Source organism: Cyprinus carpio, unplaced genomic scaffold, assembly GCF_018340385.1.
Source record: "Cyprinus carpio isolate SPL01 unplaced genomic scaffold, ASM1834038v1 S000006567, whole genome shotgun sequence".
In the NCBI taxonomy this organism is placed as follows: domain Eukaryota; kingdom Metazoa; phylum Chordata; class Actinopteri; order Cypriniformes; family Cyprinidae; genus Cyprinus; species Cyprinus carpio.
In genome coordinates, this window is record NW_024879228.1 from 106,924 (window position 1) to 125,318 (window position 18,395).

The 18,395-nt window shown below is 36.7% G+C and overlaps 1 protein-coding gene across 7 annotated transcripts in view; it reads left to right on the forward strand.

Moving 5' to 3' along the window:
* LOC109106217 (serine/threonine-protein phosphatase 2B catalytic subunit alpha isoform) overlaps positions 1–18,395 on the forward strand; it is a 123,463-nt gene that overhangs the window by 43,935 nt on the left and 61,133 nt on the right. For all 7 annotated transcript variants that reach the window (XM_042754644.1, XM_042754647.1, XM_042754645.1 and 4 more), the window contains exons 5-7: positions 8,173–8,312; positions 12,807–12,884; positions 16,365–16,459. In XM_042754644.1, the coding sequence (XP_042610578.1) occupies positions 8,173–8,312; positions 12,807–12,884; positions 16,365–16,459 (313 nt within the window). The remainder of the gene's footprint in view (positions 1–8,172; positions 8,313–12,806; positions 12,885–16,364; positions 16,460–18,395) is intronic.

The following is an 18,395-nucleotide window of genomic DNA, read 5'->3' on the forward strand; positions in this document are numbered from 1 at the left end:
AGCTCTGGCCCACAAAATCCGGCAGCATTGCTGCATAGAATTGATGTATAGCTTTTTCCTAGAGTAACAGATATTCAAAAGTTGCATTTCTTGATGCAGCAGCAGACTGTGGTAAATGACAGTAGTTTTCTGAAGTACTCCTGAGCACATGTGGCTATATTTAAAGGGGTGGTTCAGTGTTTTTTTTCTAGGCTTTATTGTGTTTATGGGGTGCAGTCTAACATGTGTTAATGCTTTGTTTTTTTAAAAACGCATTATTTTTCACATAATTTACCTTTATTCCACACTGCTCTGTCCCTTCTCTGAGAAACGGAGTGTTTAAAAATGTTTAACGCTTCTCATAGCTATTTGAAAATAAGTGTGTAATTGTAACAGTTCATTGCTGGAGCTGAGCTAAATGAGAGAGAGAGAGAGAGAGAGAAAAAGAGAGAGAGAGAGAAAGATGCAGAGCAGAGCGTATGCAGAGCAGGGGGATGTGTGGAACAGTATTAAGAACCGCTGTTTTAGAACATTGATTTTGAAACTTGAGAATCCGTTAGAATCATTAGAAGACAAAATCGTGATTCATATATGAACAGATTTTTATGTGCACCTCTAGTTTTCTCTTCCTCTTCTCTAAAGCAGCACAGCATGGCCTCGTCCCCTTTGCTATCTTTTCCCGGAGGCAGGGTTTATCTGGGTTTGTGACGTCACAAACCCGGGAAGTAACTCGTTGTAGTCCCTACCAGCCGTTTTTGTAGGCATTAAACTGCCAGAAGACGATATCTCCGTTTGCATTGAACTTTAAGATTCATAACTTTACAGATAATTTTTATGCTCAAACAGCAACATTACACACTAACTAATGTTTAAAAAGTGAAATCGCAACGAACCACCCCTTTAATACCGCAGCAGTGATTTTTATTTGTTTGATACTTCTCTCGTGAAATTTGGCTCAAAGTGATGAGTCATGATCCATCTTTGCTTGCAAAGACTGAGATGTATATACACAGACTTATACCCAAACATTATACCTTAACTGTGAACTGTGAACTGTTTCAAACCAGTTTAACATGGATATTCTATATTTATATTTATTTATGCATTTAGCAGACGCTTTTATCCAAAGCGACTTACAGTGCATTCAGGCTAATATTTTTTTTTTCTACCTAACATTCTATTCTATATATGTTGCAGCCGTCAAAAACAAAATTTGTTCATGTTTACAAAATGCATTTACGTTGGTCAGTGAAAACTTTGGAAACCTTTTATTTGTACTGCCAATTAAATAAAAGTTAAAGAAAATTAACAAATCACAGATTCTTGATTTTATTGCATTTTACAAAACGTCCCAACTTCTCTGTTATAGGGGTCGTAAAACACACACACACACAAAAAAAAATAGCATTAACTAATCACAAATATGAGGATTATGTGTTCCCTTTTGTCACTACCGAAACAATGAGGATGTGTTTCGGTCATGGCCATTTTGGTAGTGACAATTTTAGATACTTTGAACCTAGCTCAAAGATGCTAATCAGCACATGGTTAGCTAGCACAGTTCTGAACAGTGGTACACATATAAAAACTAAATGTTATGGAATAAATCCCAAAAAAGTGTGCTTATTTGCAGAAAAATAAAACAATGTTCGGTAGTGACATTCCTTAAAGTTACACACAGATTTTTCAGACATTTGAACACATTTACCTCAAAATGATGGGGCCTGTCTACTCACCATGCAGCTTTGAGAGAGAGAGACACATGAATATTTCCTGATCATAAATGTAGGGGTGTAGTTAAAATAAATCTCAGCCAATGTACTAAAACATACACTTTTGGTAGTTTCGGCTGTGACACGAAAATGTGCAACACTTTTTTTCTTTTTTCTTTTTTTTAATTTCATAATTTACAAAGAAAATATAAAATAAGTATGTTTTTGGAACTTCACTTTTTAAAAGAATTGAAAAGATATTTCCAAAAACAACAGTAGAAAAAAAATCTATATCATTTTCATGATTCGGTTTTGGGACATCCACCTCCCAACTGAAAATCCTTATCCTTTGTAAGCTCTACAAAGTAGGCACTACAGAGAAAATTTGCTTTTGAAACACACAAAACAGTGTCTTACTGGCATGTTGATAACAACCAACCAGGGGCGTAAATTTTGTCTAACAGTAGGGGGGGGACAATAAACATTAAATTTTTCAAGAGCAATTTTTGAAGGGGACACAAATAATACAGCTAAAATTGTACTTGTGAGGAAAAGTTTACACAGAAGAAAGCCTTACTACTATTAGCGTAACAGGGAGACCTTGCCAAATTAGACAACTTCAAGCTGTTGTGGTCGCGGCACGACAGCGGACGTGTCAGTTGTACATTGCTATCCATCAAGCAGGTAACGTTATTATTGCTAACATAGTGGACTCATTGAAAAATACATTGACATCATCTGTATTAAAGAGAAATGAATCACTTCATCTGATATTTAAGTTAATATAATAGCCTCGACAGCCTTGGAGTTCCACAACTATTAACTTTGTTCTCGCTCACCGGACTTGTGTGTGTGTAGGTGATGCATGGTTACCAGGTTTTCACAACAAAACCCGCCCAGTTGCTACTCAAAACTAGCCCAAATGCAATACGAAGGGGTTCCCTGGTAAAAAAAAAAAAAAAAAAAAAAAAAAAGAAAGAAAGAAGAAAGAAAAGAAAAATCACATTCCGGGAGGTAAAATACACGTTTTTCAGCGGGGTTCCTCCGGAAAATTGTAGGGGTCGCTTCAACCCGCATCAACAGTGATAAAGTAGCCCAATTCCACAGGAGAACCACAGCAACACTGAGGTGATGTAAAAGAGGAAAGCAGGCATTTGGACCAAAGCACTGTGAGGCAAGGGAGGGGGAGACTCAAAATGTTTCTAAACTTAAAACCCATTTTTGCTCTGTTTGCGTTTGTGTTGTTTTACTACTTACAAAGTTATTTCAAGTATAAAAGGTTATTTACAATAAACAGCATGTTTTTTAATCATATTTTTAGGGTGACAACCCACAAAACTAATTGTTTGAGGGCAGGTCGAAGTAGACATTGTTTTATGGATAAACAATGAAAACCACAAGGTGTTTAGCATTATGCTAATTTCTTACTTCCATAGATAAATTATGGAAGTGATTCTGAAATTACTGGAGACTCGTTTTGGCATTTCAGAATCAATTCTTTCTTAAGAGACAGTAAATTTAATCGTCATGCACTTTGATCTTTAAAACATTGCTTTCCTTCTAAAAACTTTCTGAAAACATTTTACGTTATCACACAGCTATATTACACACTTTATGTAAGGTAATATTCAAAAAAGCATAATGGGACACTTTAACTCTTATTGTAGAAAAATAGTCAGTCTCTGGCCAGAAGATACAGTACTAACAATGTTTATCCCCACAAAAATGGCATTTCATGAATTTATTATATTCAGAGTCTTACAGTTAGAACACAAATGAGAACCAAAATGAATTTATACAGAACAAAAAAACAATCTGAATCTGGCATTTGCCACTTTTATCACTGAATATAATGAAGAATTTCCAGTTTCAATAATCTGATTCTTCTGAAGAAAAAACTTGGTCGGATTAGTGCTCCCTGCCTCTCTAAAGTATCTAAGCTTTTCTAAGCTTCAGGAAAAGGCATCTAGATTTTGCAGTCCCTTTCCTTCTCTCTATTATATATTCCCATTTCAAAAAACTTTTTTCCCCTAACATCTGTCACTCCCCTGCTGTTAAAAAAATAAATAAAAAAATAAAAAACTATTAGAAAAGTGATTATGAAAGTATGAGGTGATTTTGTCAAAGCCAGATGTTATCATGGCTGAGACCAGAGGCTCTAATGATTAGGGGGAAGTCCTTTACCAATTCAGTTATTTTCATCCACACTTACCTTAATTCAGGATTTAATCTAGAGGACAATTTAGATTAATTTGTTCCACTGCTCATGTAATTTATTTATATTCCTTTAAAGGCAGGGTAGCATTTTTGTTATGTTGGCTGAAAGTCTCTTGAGTAGTCCCGATAGCAATCACCAAGTTAAGTGGTCTAAATTTATTTTTTATGTATTTATATCGTTTGTGGAAAGCGTAGGACCATAAAATGTTTGTCCAATCAAAATGTTAGGTCCAAACATTACGATAGGCTGTCCTACCTGCCTGTCAAAATATGTATTTGCATACCTCTACACAGTGATGGGCAGTCGCGTCGCTACAAGTAGTGACGCTAGTAGTTTAACTACATTTCTTAGTAGCCTGGTGGTAGCGTCGCTGCTTTCTTAATCAAATAGCTTTTCAGTAGCTAAGCTCTTTTTTTGATCAAGTAGCGTGGTAGCGTCAACAAAAGCTGACGTTACATTATCCAAAGCATTTCTGAAACTCAAGCTCAAATCGGAAATATAACTGCTAAAAAGGATCACTGATCCTGGACCAGTAAAAGTGACGCCACCACCACTAAACCTCGTAACGTCATTGGCTCCTCAAACTGTCAGTCAAACCTCATTATTCTTCCCGCCTCTCTCGTGAATGAAGTGCGCCGCGCAGTTTGGAGGATCTTAGTTTGTTTGCAGTATAAAAGAAACTGCCTTCGAATGTGGCGTTAATGACTGGGGAAAACATTCGAAACATTCAAAAACTTAGTATTTAAACTTGATTTTGGTGAAACGTTAATAATATAATGAATGACACATGCAACGATGCAAATAAACGTAGCCTAAGTTATTTGTAGGCCTATACATCTGTACAGTAAAATTTCATTAATGTTAGCTAATGTAACTAACATGAACGTACAATGAACAATACATTTATTACAGTATTTATTCATCTTTGTTAATGAAAACTACAGTCGTTCATTTGTAGTTCATGTTAGCTCCACAGTGCATAATAATGACAACAAACATAGCTTGATTTTAATAATGCATTAGTAAATGTTGAAAGTATTGTTCATTCTTAGTTCGTGTTACCTACACTAGTTAACTAATGTTAACTAATGAACCTTATTGTGAAGGGTTACCATTTACATTTAGTCATTTAGCAGACACTTTTATCCAAAGCAACTTAAAAATGAGCACAATGGAAGAAATCAAAATCAACAAAAGAGCAATGAAATACAAGTGCTATAAAAAGTCTCAGTTAGCTTAACGCAGTACAGTCGTGGCCAAAAGTTTTGAGAATTACATAAATATTAGTTTTCAAAAAGTTTGCTGCTAAACTGCTTTTAGATCTTTGTTTCAGTTGTTTCTGTGATGTACTGAAATATAATTACAACCACTTCATACCTTTCAAAGGCTTTTATCGACAATTACATGACATTTATGCAAAGAGTCAGAATTTGCAGTGTTGGCCCTTCTTTTTCAGGACCTCTGCAATTCGACTGGGCATGCTCTCAATCAACTTCTGGGCAAAATCCTGACTGATAGCAACCCATTCTTTTAATAATAACTTCTTGGTGTTTGTCAGAATTAGTGGGTTTTTGTTTGTCAACCCGGCTCTTGAGGATTGACCACAAGTTCTCAATGGGATTAAGTTCTGTGGAGTTTCCAGCCATGGACCCAAAATTTCAACATTCTGGTCCCCGAGCCACTTAGTTATCACTTTTACCTTATGGCACGGTGCTCCATCGTGCTGGAAAATGCATTGTTCTTCACCAAACTGTTGTTGGGTTGTTGGAAGAAGTTGCTGTTGGAGGGTGTTTTGGTACCATTCTTTATTCATGGCTGTGTTTTGGGCAGAATTGTGAGTGAGCCCACTCCCTTGGATGAGAAGCAACCCCACACATGAATGGTGTCAGGATGCTTTACTGTTGGCATGACACAGGACTGACAGTAGCGCTCACCTTTTCTTCTCCGGACAAGCTTTTTTCCAGATGCCCCAAACAATCGGAAAGGGGCTTCATCGGAGAATATGACTTTGCCCCAGTCCTCAGCAGTCCATTCACTATATTTTCTGCAGAAGATCAATCTGTCCCTGATGTTTTTTTTGGAGAGAAGTGGCTTCTTTGCTGCCCTTCTTGACACCAGGCCATCTTCCAAAAGTCTTCGCCTCACTGTGCGTGCAGATGCGCTCACACCTGCCTGCTGCCATTCCTGAGCAAGCTCTGCACTGGTGGCACTCCGATCCCGCATCTGAATCCTCTTTAGGAGACGATCCTGGCGCTTGCTGGACTTCTCTTGGACGCCCTGAAGCCTTCTTTACAAGAATTGAACCTCTTTCCTTGAAGTTCTGATTGATGAACCTATAAATTGTTGATTTAGGTGCAATCTTAGTAGCCACAATATCCTTGCCTGTGAAGCCATTTTTTATATGCAACGCAATGATGGCTGCACGCGTTTCTTTGCAGGTCACCATGGTTAACAATGGAAGAACAATGATTTCAAGCATCACCCTTCTTTTTAACATGTCAAGTCTGCCATTCTAACCCCAATCAGCCTGACATAATGATCTCCAGCCTTGTGCTCATCAACATTCTCACCTGAGTTAACAAGATGATTACTGAAATGATCTCAGCAGGTCCTTTAATGACAGCAATGAAATGCAGTGGAAAGGTTTTTTTGGGATTAAGCTAATTTTCATGGCAAAGAAGGACTATGCAATTCATCTGATCACTCTTAATAAACATTCTGGAGTATATGCAAATTTGCTATTATAAAAACTTAAGCAGCAACTTTTCCAATTTCCAATATTTATGTAATTCTCAAAACTTTTGGCCACGACTGTACATGTAGCAAGGTTTTTTTTTTTTCTTAATTTAGAGGCATTTTTTGCTTTTGTTAATTGTATAATAAATAAAAAGAAAACAAAGATAGAATACAAAAAGATTAGAGAAGCAAGTGTTAGTTTTTTTTTTTTTTTTTTTTTTTTTTTTTAAGAAAACAAGCAGTTAGTAAATAAATAGTTTTTTAGAGTGCAAGTCTTTTATTTCTTGATTCTTGAAGATGGTTAAGACTGATTTTTTTGTTGCCAATTGATTTGGAACAGCTGTTGAATAAACAACTAAACTGAACTATTATGCCCTGTCTATCTGCTTGACTGACAGTTTTATTGATCACTGAGAGAGCATTGACTTGTATGATGTTGTTTCAATATAAAAATATATATATATATTTTAAATAGCTTAGATGTAGTAAACTACTTTTGCCATGTTGCTGTAGCTTAGCTTGCTACATTTCACAGGGCTGTAGCTTTAGTGTAGTGAAGCTTCATTTAATGAAGAGTAACTGTTAGCTTAGCTTACTACATTTTCCAAGTAGCTTGCCCAACACTGCCTCTACGAACCCTGTTTGCGCAGACATGACACATAATCAGCATGTTCAAGTGAGAATGAAAGGAGTTATTATTGTAATATTATGTGCTTTGTACTGTAATGTTTTCTTAGTGGTGAATGAGACTTGAGGTAATCTGACAGCGTTGCATTCAATCCTCCACCAATGGCATCTTTCATCGTGTTGCAGGTTAGTCTCTGGTCTGTCTGAGCGCCTTCATGTGTTTTAGAGGAGGAGTGACTTTGCAGCGTGATTATGCAGGGAGGGTGGGGTCTTGCTTTCAAAGCTAGCTTACTATCGCCAGCCTTTCTGAAATCACCTACCGTATCTTTAACTTTGTGAAACCTTGAAAGCCATTGCTGGGTACAGTACTTAATGGCCACGAATAGCAGTGTGTTAATCCAACAGAAAATATGCTTTAAAAAATATACTGTATATATTTAAAGAATAAGATACATGAAAGTGGGTGTAAGATGTGTTTTGTAAAAACAAAGAATAAAAACAGATGTTCTTGTGCAACCATATATTCAGAAAGGGTCCATCATATACAGATTTTTGTAATTGCACATGAGATTGATAAGCAACTTTTATCCTAAAATAGTTTTGTGTACTTCAAAGTGAATTTTATACATTTCAAACAGATTTTATGTCTAAACAAATCTGTTCAGGTCTAAAAATATGTAACACTTACATGTATGTTGGCGATTTATCTGTGGTTTTGGTGAAAGATTATCAATACATTTTTACAATTTAAAGTAATTTTTCCCAAAAAGCTGTTTTTAGCAGGTTTCTAAAATGGTTCAAGTGCTTTTTTTTTTTTTTTTTTTTTTTTTTTTTTAAATAATGATACTTTACTCTAGCTTGGTAGTACTTTGTAGTATATAGTGTATTTCTCCTTTCCAGTTAGACAGATTCAAAGAGCCGCCCGCATATGGACCAATGTGTGACTTGCTTTGGTCGGACCCACTGGAGGACTTTGGCAACGAGAAAACCCAGGAACATTTCACACACAACACAGTGAGAGGCTGCTCCTATTTCTACAGGTACCAAAAGCCCATTAATAAATGAAACTAGAGAACATTTTACATAATTACATTTTAAAGGGGTCATATGATGTTGCTAAAAAAAAAACCATTATTTTGTGTATTTGGTGTATTTGGTAATTAAATGTGTTTATGCGGTTTAAGGTTCAAGAAACACATTATTTTCCACATACTGTACATTATTGTTTCTCCTCTATGCCCCGCCTTTCTGAAACGAAACGTTTTTACAAAACTCATAGGTCTGAAAAGCGAAGTGTGCTCTGATTACAAACGAAAAACTCATTACAAACGAGCCATTTGTTGCATCCAATGAGGGCATAATTACGGATTATAATGACTTATTCTGTGTTTTTATGCATTGCGTTGCATCGCGCCACGCCGCGTAAACACAAAAGCATGTCTGCATTTGTGATCGGAGAAATGACAAACAACAAGCTCTACTCTACTCCAACGGTTCTCAATTCCAGTCCTTGCACCCCCCCCCCCCCCCAGCTCTGCATATTTTGCACATCTCTCTTTGTTAACACACCTGATTCAGATAACCAGCTTGTTAGAAGTGAGGTCCGTGCATGAACTGTGTTACCATTGGCATGGTCCCTACAAAGTGTTCATTGCTCCCTACTCCCTGAGCAGAGAAAATCTGTTGAAGTTTACCTCACTTCGGAACATTCATTCATGGATTTGCGCACAACGTCTTCACACACGGACAAGTGTGACTTCATATACCTTTGTAAATAAATAAAATTTAAATTCACATCTCGCACACTTCAATAAACTTTGAATGGAACATATACGTTCGCTTCGAACTGGAATCATGGCAGAATATCCTGTGATGTCCACTTCGCAGTGCACTTAAGTTTGAATAGAACAAACGTCTGAAGTGATAAGAGAAACATACAAAATGTGCAGAGCAGGGGGGGCGCTAGGACTGGAATTGAGAACCACTACTCTACACTGCTCAAAACTCATGTTTGAATCATCAGTGGCAAATCCTTTACATATGTAAATGTACTTACAGACTGTGAGTCACAACAGCTGGCACTGTAGTCTTCTCTCCCAGGATCAGGAAACAGTCCTCCATAAAATGTGCTGCACACTAAATATTTGAGTAAAACTGTTCTGGAACAGTGTTGTAAATTCAACTTAACCACTGATTTCTAGTTGTGTCCTCTTTTGGAAGGCCAAACAAAGTATTTGTGCTTTAACAACCAAACAGCTTCTCCACAACATGGTGCTGGCGGCAACAATTTTAGGGGGGTGTGGTTGACTCTTTACTTTTATAAAGAATATCTCTTTGGGTTTGAGACTTTAGTCTTTGCAACTTTACAGATCTTCTTTATGCACCAAGAGCTTGTAACACTCCAAAGAGAAAGGAAAACTTGAAATCGCATCATATGACCCCTTTAAGATTAAACACTGTGCAGTTCTATACAAAATAATACATTTGTTCTAAATTGTAAAAAAAAAAATTTTTTTTTAATTAATAACCTTTCAGTGTGTGTTATTTGAACATGAGATAAATTGCTGAATTGAAACTTGCCAATAGACTGGCATGTAAGATTAAAAAGATTTAGTATATTAAAGGGGACATCAGATGCCCATTTTCCACAAGTGGTATAATTCTTTAGGCTTTTCATGAAAAGTCTATAACATACTTTGGTTAAAATTTCTCAATGGTAGTGTAAAACAACACCCTTTTACATTGTCTAAAACAGCTTTGTTCACTGTGACCCATTTCGGTGCATGTCCCTTTAAATACTAATGAGCTACTGCTTACCCCGCCCCTCTTACGTGGGGTTAGCAGTTCTCTGAGACTGTAAAAAGCCGCACTCATCGTGGAACTTGCTAACTAGCACATTATTAGGAAAGGTTATTAGCAAAGATTCATAAAATAAAACCTTATATACTCACTTCTGTAGGTGAAGCTATATCACAAATTATTGATCACAAACATAAATGCATTTAGACAGATCGGGGGCACATTCCCTTCAAAAACAGAAAATAACCTACTGTGTCTTTAGAGGTTGGGAGTAAATGACGATCGCTATGTTCATTATTACATCCAACAACAAAACACCTTGATCGCTTAGGAGCCATTCTTGTCTACACCTGCTCTGGCGTCGAGACAATAGTGGACTGTTTACAGTTCACTCAGGGCGGGTCAATGCTAAAACGGCATTGTTTGTTAATAGTAATGGGAGGGGCCTGTGCCTGTCTGATGTCAGTTTGCAAGAATCTGTGAACGGCTTTATCTGAGACAGTGCTTATGATATATGAGGATTTTTTTTAAAAGTACTGGTTGTTGTGTACACACTGCCAACACACATTTATGTTGAGACACCATGTAAAAGTGAATTTGCATCTGATGTCCCATTTAAAACATTTCCTACCTCATCTACATCTTCTTGAAACCCTCCATAGAATAGAAATAGGATAAATGGTTCTATTGACATGGATACTGTAAATGAAGAAAGAGTCATTATACAGGTGCACTGTCTTGTTTGATTCACTAGTGACTGTTACATAAGGATGATTAATGCTGGTAGTGATGAAGTAATAGTTATAAACCGATTTATCATCGCAGCCCTAGCACCTGCCTGCTATAGAATGGCAGCAGAATGAAATGAAATCAGATGATATGAGTTTTTTTTTAAGCCTAGCTAGTTTCAATAGGTCAAAATGGGACTTGGAAGCTTCATTTGACCTTTAGTTGGCGATATAAAAGATCTTGCATTAAAGGGGTCATATGATGTTGCTAAAAAGAATATTATTTTGTGTATTTGGTGTAATGAAATGTGTTCATGTGGTTAAAAAAACACATTATTTTCCACATACTGTACATTATTGTTTCTCCTCTATGCCCCGGCTTTCTGGAACGTATATATTTTTACAAAGCTCATCGGTCTGAAAAGCGAGGTGTGCTCTGATTGGCCAGCTATCCAGGGCGTTGTGATTGGCCGAATACCTCAAGTGTGTGACGGAAATGTTACGCCCCTCACCATACTGAGATGCCATCTCCTGGCACGACCACACAAAACCAATAAAACCCATTACAATCTAAGCATTTGTTGCATCCAGTGGGTACATAACTATTGATTATAATGACTTACACTGTCTTTTTACGCTTTGCGTTCCATTGCGCTGCGTAAACATAAAACCATGTATGCATGTGTGACTGGAGAAATGAAAAACAAGCGCTATTTTACCCTGCTCAAAATTCATGTTTGAATCGTCAATGGCAAATTCTTTAAATATAAAAAAAACGCATTTACAGTCTGTGAGTCAGAACAGCCAGCAAATCAGGAAACAGTCCTCCATAAAATGCATTGCACACATCTGAATATTTGGGTCAAACTGTTCTGGAACAGTGTTGTAAATAAAATATACCACTGATTTCTAGTCGTGCCCTCTTTTGGAAGGCCAAACAAAGTAGTTTCGCTTTTACAACAAAATACAGCGTCACACACGGCGGGCTAGAGTGAGTGGAGGCCGGTTTGAGAATGGTGCGGCTGGCAGATTCGACGAAGGAGCTTGTGGCAACCACGTGTGACAACCCCGGGCTGGACTCCGTTTCGTCCACGGGGAAAGCTGATCCGGTGGTCCACAGCGTGAAGTTGATGCATTACCTCAATGACCAGCACAGATCAGCTCTAGGCATGACGAAGCGGATATATCCTCTTTTGGAAGTCCAAACAAAGTTGTTTTCGCTTTCACAATGAAACACACAGCATCTCCACAACATGGCGGCACAGCAACAACAAAATTATAGCAAGACTAAAAGGTACGCCTTCTATCTTTGCGTGAACATTTGGGCTGCGTTATGCAAATCTTCCCACATTGTGACGTAGATGTGGGGGCGTGTTAGAATGAGCCGTTTGAGGGGGGTGTGGTTGACTCTTAACTTTTATAAAGAATATCTCTTTGGATTTGAGACTTTAGGCTTTGCAACTTTACAGATCTTCTTTATGCACCAAGAGCTTGTAACACTCCAAAGAGAAAGGAAAAATTGAAATCACATCATATGACCCCTTTAAATGCAAGTGAAGAATAGCCAGTTTATCTCTTACAACTGATGCCCACACAACACAGACTGACCGATCAACCAACTGATTGTTTGAATTTCTTTCATGTTAATGATGATTTGACTTGTGAACAAATTTTCTCAATTCACTATTTACTAGTCATTTGTACCCTTGTCCAGTATTTTTTTAGTTATCTTCTTACTTAATTGACAGTTTATTAATAAATATATTTTTATTGAAGATAAGTCTTGTAAATAACATTTCTGATTTGGCGCAAGGGTAATTGACCAAGACAATTGGTTTGAAAGGTCCAGCTAACTGGTCAGACATTATTGTTGTGCCCCACCTGAAGTCCTGCTAAAATTAAACTAGATCAGATTTTAGATCAGAACTAAAACTCGTAATCAAGTTCATTTGCCTTGAAGCTATATATTACAAATTATTTTAAACTTTTCTTTCCTCATTCTACTAGTTATCCTGCTGTATGTGACTTTCTACAACACAACAACTTATTATCTATCATACGAGCCCATGAAGCACAGGATGCGGGGTAAGTCTGACACAAAAGCATGCATCTTAGATTTTCTAAGTTTCAGTTTCAACACAAACATTGCATTTTGAAATGATCTTTTCTAAGATGTGTTTAATTATGGTCCCTGGCTATGATAATTGAATAAACTTAATTGACTACTACACCACAGCATTAAAGCTTAAAGCATCAAAGCTGATATTGATGCATATTGTTCACAATTTTATTTTTAAGTTGTGCTGTGCTTTTTATGTGAAGAAAATAATTTTAATAGTTTATAAAGCATTGCATTATGCATTTTCCAGCTGTGAATGGGCCTTTTTGCTTTTGACAATTTTGTTGAGTCAGACTGTTAGCATTTCCCGTAAAGGATGTCATAAACCAAATAACAGAAACGCAGCCCTGCCTCTTTAATTACTGAGCACATTGTTTCCAATGATGTGCACTCCACAGACTCGCGTCTTTAACTGCCGAACACATGTTGTACATGTACCGGCAGCGCACAGCACCTGCCGCCACTAAATTACATTATATTTGTTCCACATTGTCATTAATATACATACTGACTTCAACTTGGACCACTAAATAATAAGTAATAAACAGTATTGAGCATTGAGTAGTTGAGTATTGTGCATTTTTTCTTACCACTATTATTTTAATAGTTGTTTAATGATTTTAATGGAACCGGAACCGTTAGGCGGAACCAGAACCAGAAAAATTCTAATGATTCCCAACCCTACTTTCAACTTTCACTGATCATCGTGGAGTCATTGTTTGACAAGGTAGTACTCTGCCATTCCCTTGGTCCCTGATTATAGCAGCAGGGTGATAAAAATTAGGGCAACACCAATAGAAGTAATAGTCTGAATATTATACACTAGATTCAGGGCTACTTGTGCACTAATTGCAGGAAAAGTCCATCTAGATCAGGGGTCCTTAAATCTAGGCTCAGCGCTGATGGAATTGACATAGCAAACTTTGTATTAGCAGCTCTGCATTGATAATTCATAATTATAATCCTATCACCAGACTAAGAATAGAGCTCATAAGAATAAAAAAATTACATCAACAATCCTAGGCAAGACAAATGAAGTATGGGTGAGTAGGGTTGGGAACCGAGAACCGGTTCTTATTTTTTTTTAAAGAACTCGAACCGTGAGTGATTACGAAAACGGTTCTGGTGCGACACGTGACCAAGCGCTGTGAGCAGCCTTGCACCGGTGTTCTGACGATTTGGTGTTTCCCGTAAAGGATGTCATAAACCGAATAACAAAAATGCCTCCCTGCCTCTTTAATTACTGAGCACATTGTTTCCAATGACATGCACTCAACAGACGCACCGCGTCGTGTGTTTAACTGCCGAATACATCGTTTCCCATGACTGTACGCGCACTCGCATCTTTGATAACTGTGCACGTCGTTTTGTCTGACTGTACATGCGCGCGGCACCTGCTGCCACTAAATTACATTATATTTGTCCCATATTGTCATTACTATATATACTGACGTCAACTTGGACCACTAAATAAATAGAATGCTATTGTTATGTAAGTATGAGGGTTAGATTATTTAGTGTACAGGTCTTTGCATTATTATTTGTAAAATAGGGGCTTTATGGAGTGTGTGTATACATGGTTATAAGTATAACAGTTTATATTTCATTAATTTAGGGAAATGAACAAGTGTCTTGGCCCTCAAGGGACTATTTGGCCAACCAGATTATTCCTGCTTGAAAATCAAAATGTTATTGATAGTGTAAAAAACATCAACTTGGAAGCATATGCTGATTGATGGACTAGCATTACTCAACATTACTTACTACCTTCCAGCAACACTACATTCAATGAAGGTAAAATAGTAAAAAACAAAATAATAGTTAATTTAAATGGAACCGGAACTGGAACCTGAAAATTTGTGTACTGTAATATACATGTTGAATTTTGACATTGCCAACCTTTAAAATAAGTGTACAGTAAGTAATAAATGGTATTGAGTAGTTTTGTGCATTTTTCCTTACCACTATGTTTGTAATAATGGTTTAATGATTTTAATGGAACCGGAATCGGAACCGGAACCGGAACCAGAACCGTTAGGTGGAACCGGAACCCGAAAATTTCTAACGATTCCCAGCCCTACTTATTAGTGACATTTTTGATGACTATTTGATAGTCAGACTTTTGAAGTTAGACCCAATTCACAACTTATTCTGACTTATAAACAGCCACTTTGACAAGAAGAAAATACAACCACAGAATTTGTTTGGAATCTGTATATATACATATATATTTAGTTTTTTTTTTTTTTTTTTTTTTGGAAGAAGTCTCTTAAATGTATTCTCTTTGGATGGTAATTGTTTCTTATGTGCACATCTGTAAAAATAAATTTACATGGGACCTTAGTCATAAAACTCATGCATTCTGGTGGCGATATATTCACAGTGGAGGAGCGAGTTCTGTGATCTGAACCCAGAACGTGGTCAGTTGCATTATTGCCTCATGTAAATAATAAATAATAAGAAAGTTATATCCTATTTTTATTTCATTATTATTAAATCACTGTTTAAAAATAGGAAAATAGATGTGAAATAGTTGTCTGTCTTGCATTTTATGTCTCAAATGATGTCCTTAAAAATTTGGAAATTATCCTCTGATTTTTATAAGACAAAGAAACCTGCTTGGTCTATATTTTTTAATGTATATATAATTGTATATAATGCATATTATAAAATTGTATTGCATACCTTTTGCTGTCATAATGGCTCATTTCAAATATTTACCACTCGTGGTGGAGCGGTGATGCACTTTTCAGCATTTAAGTAATAAAAGTGTACATCTTTAAAATGCCTGCAGCTAAGAAGAGCATTTTTCATATGGTGCTCAGCAGTGGTCAAGAAGGATTTTAACAGTGAATTCTGAATTGATCCCCTCTTGTAGATGTGGATTCGGACAGCAATTATAATACCACATGACTTTTGGTGTTTGTCAAAAAACAGTAGGTAATTTGGCTGGAGATTGTTATGCAGGTGGTGGGAAGAAAAAAAAACTGATATTCTGGATTCAAACAGCATTAACGTTACTGACCACAAACTTTTGAATGGTAGTGGCAGTGATGATAGATAAAGGTAATTACACAGCAGCCTATGCAAGTTCAAAACGGTATCAAAAACACAAAAATACAATGTGTTGAATACATTTTTGCCCAGTGTTTGTCTATCTAAAAATAATTTCCAATTATAATAACTCTGACAAAAAAACTTTATTCAGCTGCTTTTGAAGATATCCTATTTGCTTGCTACAAAAGTATTTAAAAACAGAGCTAGGATGTCTAGGACAAATTTAGGCAATCCAGTGTTTAATTTTCTTTTTGAGGTGCTTCTTGAAGCAGCTTCAAATAATAATGCAAAAAAAAAAAACAAGTAAGAAGTGTAATTATTATGTTGATGTTTAATTCTGAGAAAAGGGATGGTGACGATGATGTGTGTTTTTTATTTTCTGCCCACAGGTATCGCATGTACAGAAAGAGTCAAACTACAGGTTTCCCCTCTCTCATCACTATCTTCTCAGCTCCCAACTACTTAGATGTCTACAATAACAAAGGTATTATGCACACATCTCTTATATTGTGAATTTATAATGTGTGTTAGCAGACTGTAGGCCAGATGTCCATGTGTGGCCCTGCTGAGCTGCAAGATGGACAGACCCAAGTTAGTCAGCACTTTCAAAGAGAAAGAGAGGGAGGGGGTGATTTTGCCAGGCTGCACTTTTGTCCATTTGCAGATAATGAAATGGCGAAGAATGGATTAGCCAGGACATTGCAGAGTTTATTCTTTCACTGAGCAGAACACCCAGATAGACACGCAGACCTTGATGTGAATAGGATTTGTGTCTATTGCCAGCTTCTGCGTTTTCTTCTCTTTCTTGTAGGTTTCATTTCACATTCTCATATTATTCTCTAATAGTTGTTTTTTTTCACAAAATGCTGAACCATTTTGTCCCCGTGATAAAGAGAAAAAAGAAAGTAGCATATGTAGAAGTAAATTTATGAATTGCTGTTTGTAACCCATTTTGCTTTCATAATGTGACATTCTCCTACAGAAAATAATACAGAATATTCAATAAGAAATGTTGGTGGTACTTGATTTTATCCATCAGGAATTGAGTGGATTGGGGAAAGTGGGTGTTGCATATTAGAAAGAAGTGAGTAGCATACCTAATTTGCTACTTGACTTGTTTTACATAATCAAGTTACATCAAACAGAAAAAGAAAGTCATTTCACATGATGAATAAATGTACAAAGGATTTTCTTTTCTTTTTTCTCAACCAAATAACTTTTAGAATGATCATTCACAAGAAGATCTGGGGCTGTATGTATAAAGCTGCTCAAAGTAAAATTTTAGTCCTAAGTGTGTCAAAATTCTAAGAGTGACGTAATTTTACTCTTATTCCTAGACTTAAGAATAAGAGTGATTCATAAGGGTTCCTTAGTGTTAAGACTAGGTCTCAGCTCCTAAATTTTTTAAGAGAGCTGGAGAGGTCTCATAACCTAGTTAGGAGTAACACGATGGCAGCAAAGAGGAGACGATAAACACTTTCCAGTGAAGATATGACATATTGGAGTTATATGATGATATGGAGTTGATAAAACGATACAAACTTGATTGTCAAGATCAAAAAGTTTTTTTTTTTTGTAACTGACAGAAAAATTTAATAACCTCTTCCACTCAACAAGTCAATGCTCTAACTGCAGAAATGAAAGTAGTGATTATTTTTTTTTTGGCTGGAAAATTGGAAAATGCACCTGCACTAAGACTTACATATTGTCGCACAAACCCCACCAAACACAGCAGTGGCCAAAAGTGATGTGTGAATTTTTTTTTTTTTTATGACCTCACATTTCACTTAAACCATTAAAATACTAAGGACAAAAAAAAAAAAAAAAACAGACAGAGAAATGGAACAAAATCCCTGAACCAGTGTTGCCAACTGCTTTCAGTTGGAAGTAGCTAAACTGGTCACTTGATGTTGCTAGATGACCTCATAAATGTGAGTTCACTGATCTATATTTATATACACTCACCGGCCACTTTATTAGGTACACTTGTTCAATTGCTTGGTAACACAAATTGCTAATCAGCCAATCACATGGCAGCAACTCTAGATGTGGTGAAGATGGCTAGTTGAAATACAAACCGAGCATCAGAATGGGGAAGAAAGGGGATTTAAGTGACTTTGAACGTGGAATAGTTGTTGGTGCCAGATGGGCTGGTCTGAGTATTTCAAAAACTGCTGATCTACTGGGATTTTCACACACGACCATCTCTAGGGTTTACAGAGAATGGTCCGAAAAAGAGAAAATATCCAGTGAGCGGCAGTTGTTTGTTGTTTGGACGAAAATGCCTTGTTGATGTCAGAGGTCAGAGGAAAATTGGCAGACTGGTTAGAGATGATAGAAAGGCAACAGTAACTCAAATAACCACTCGTTACAAACAAGTTAAACAAAAAAACAACAAAAAAAGAACAACACGTTGAACC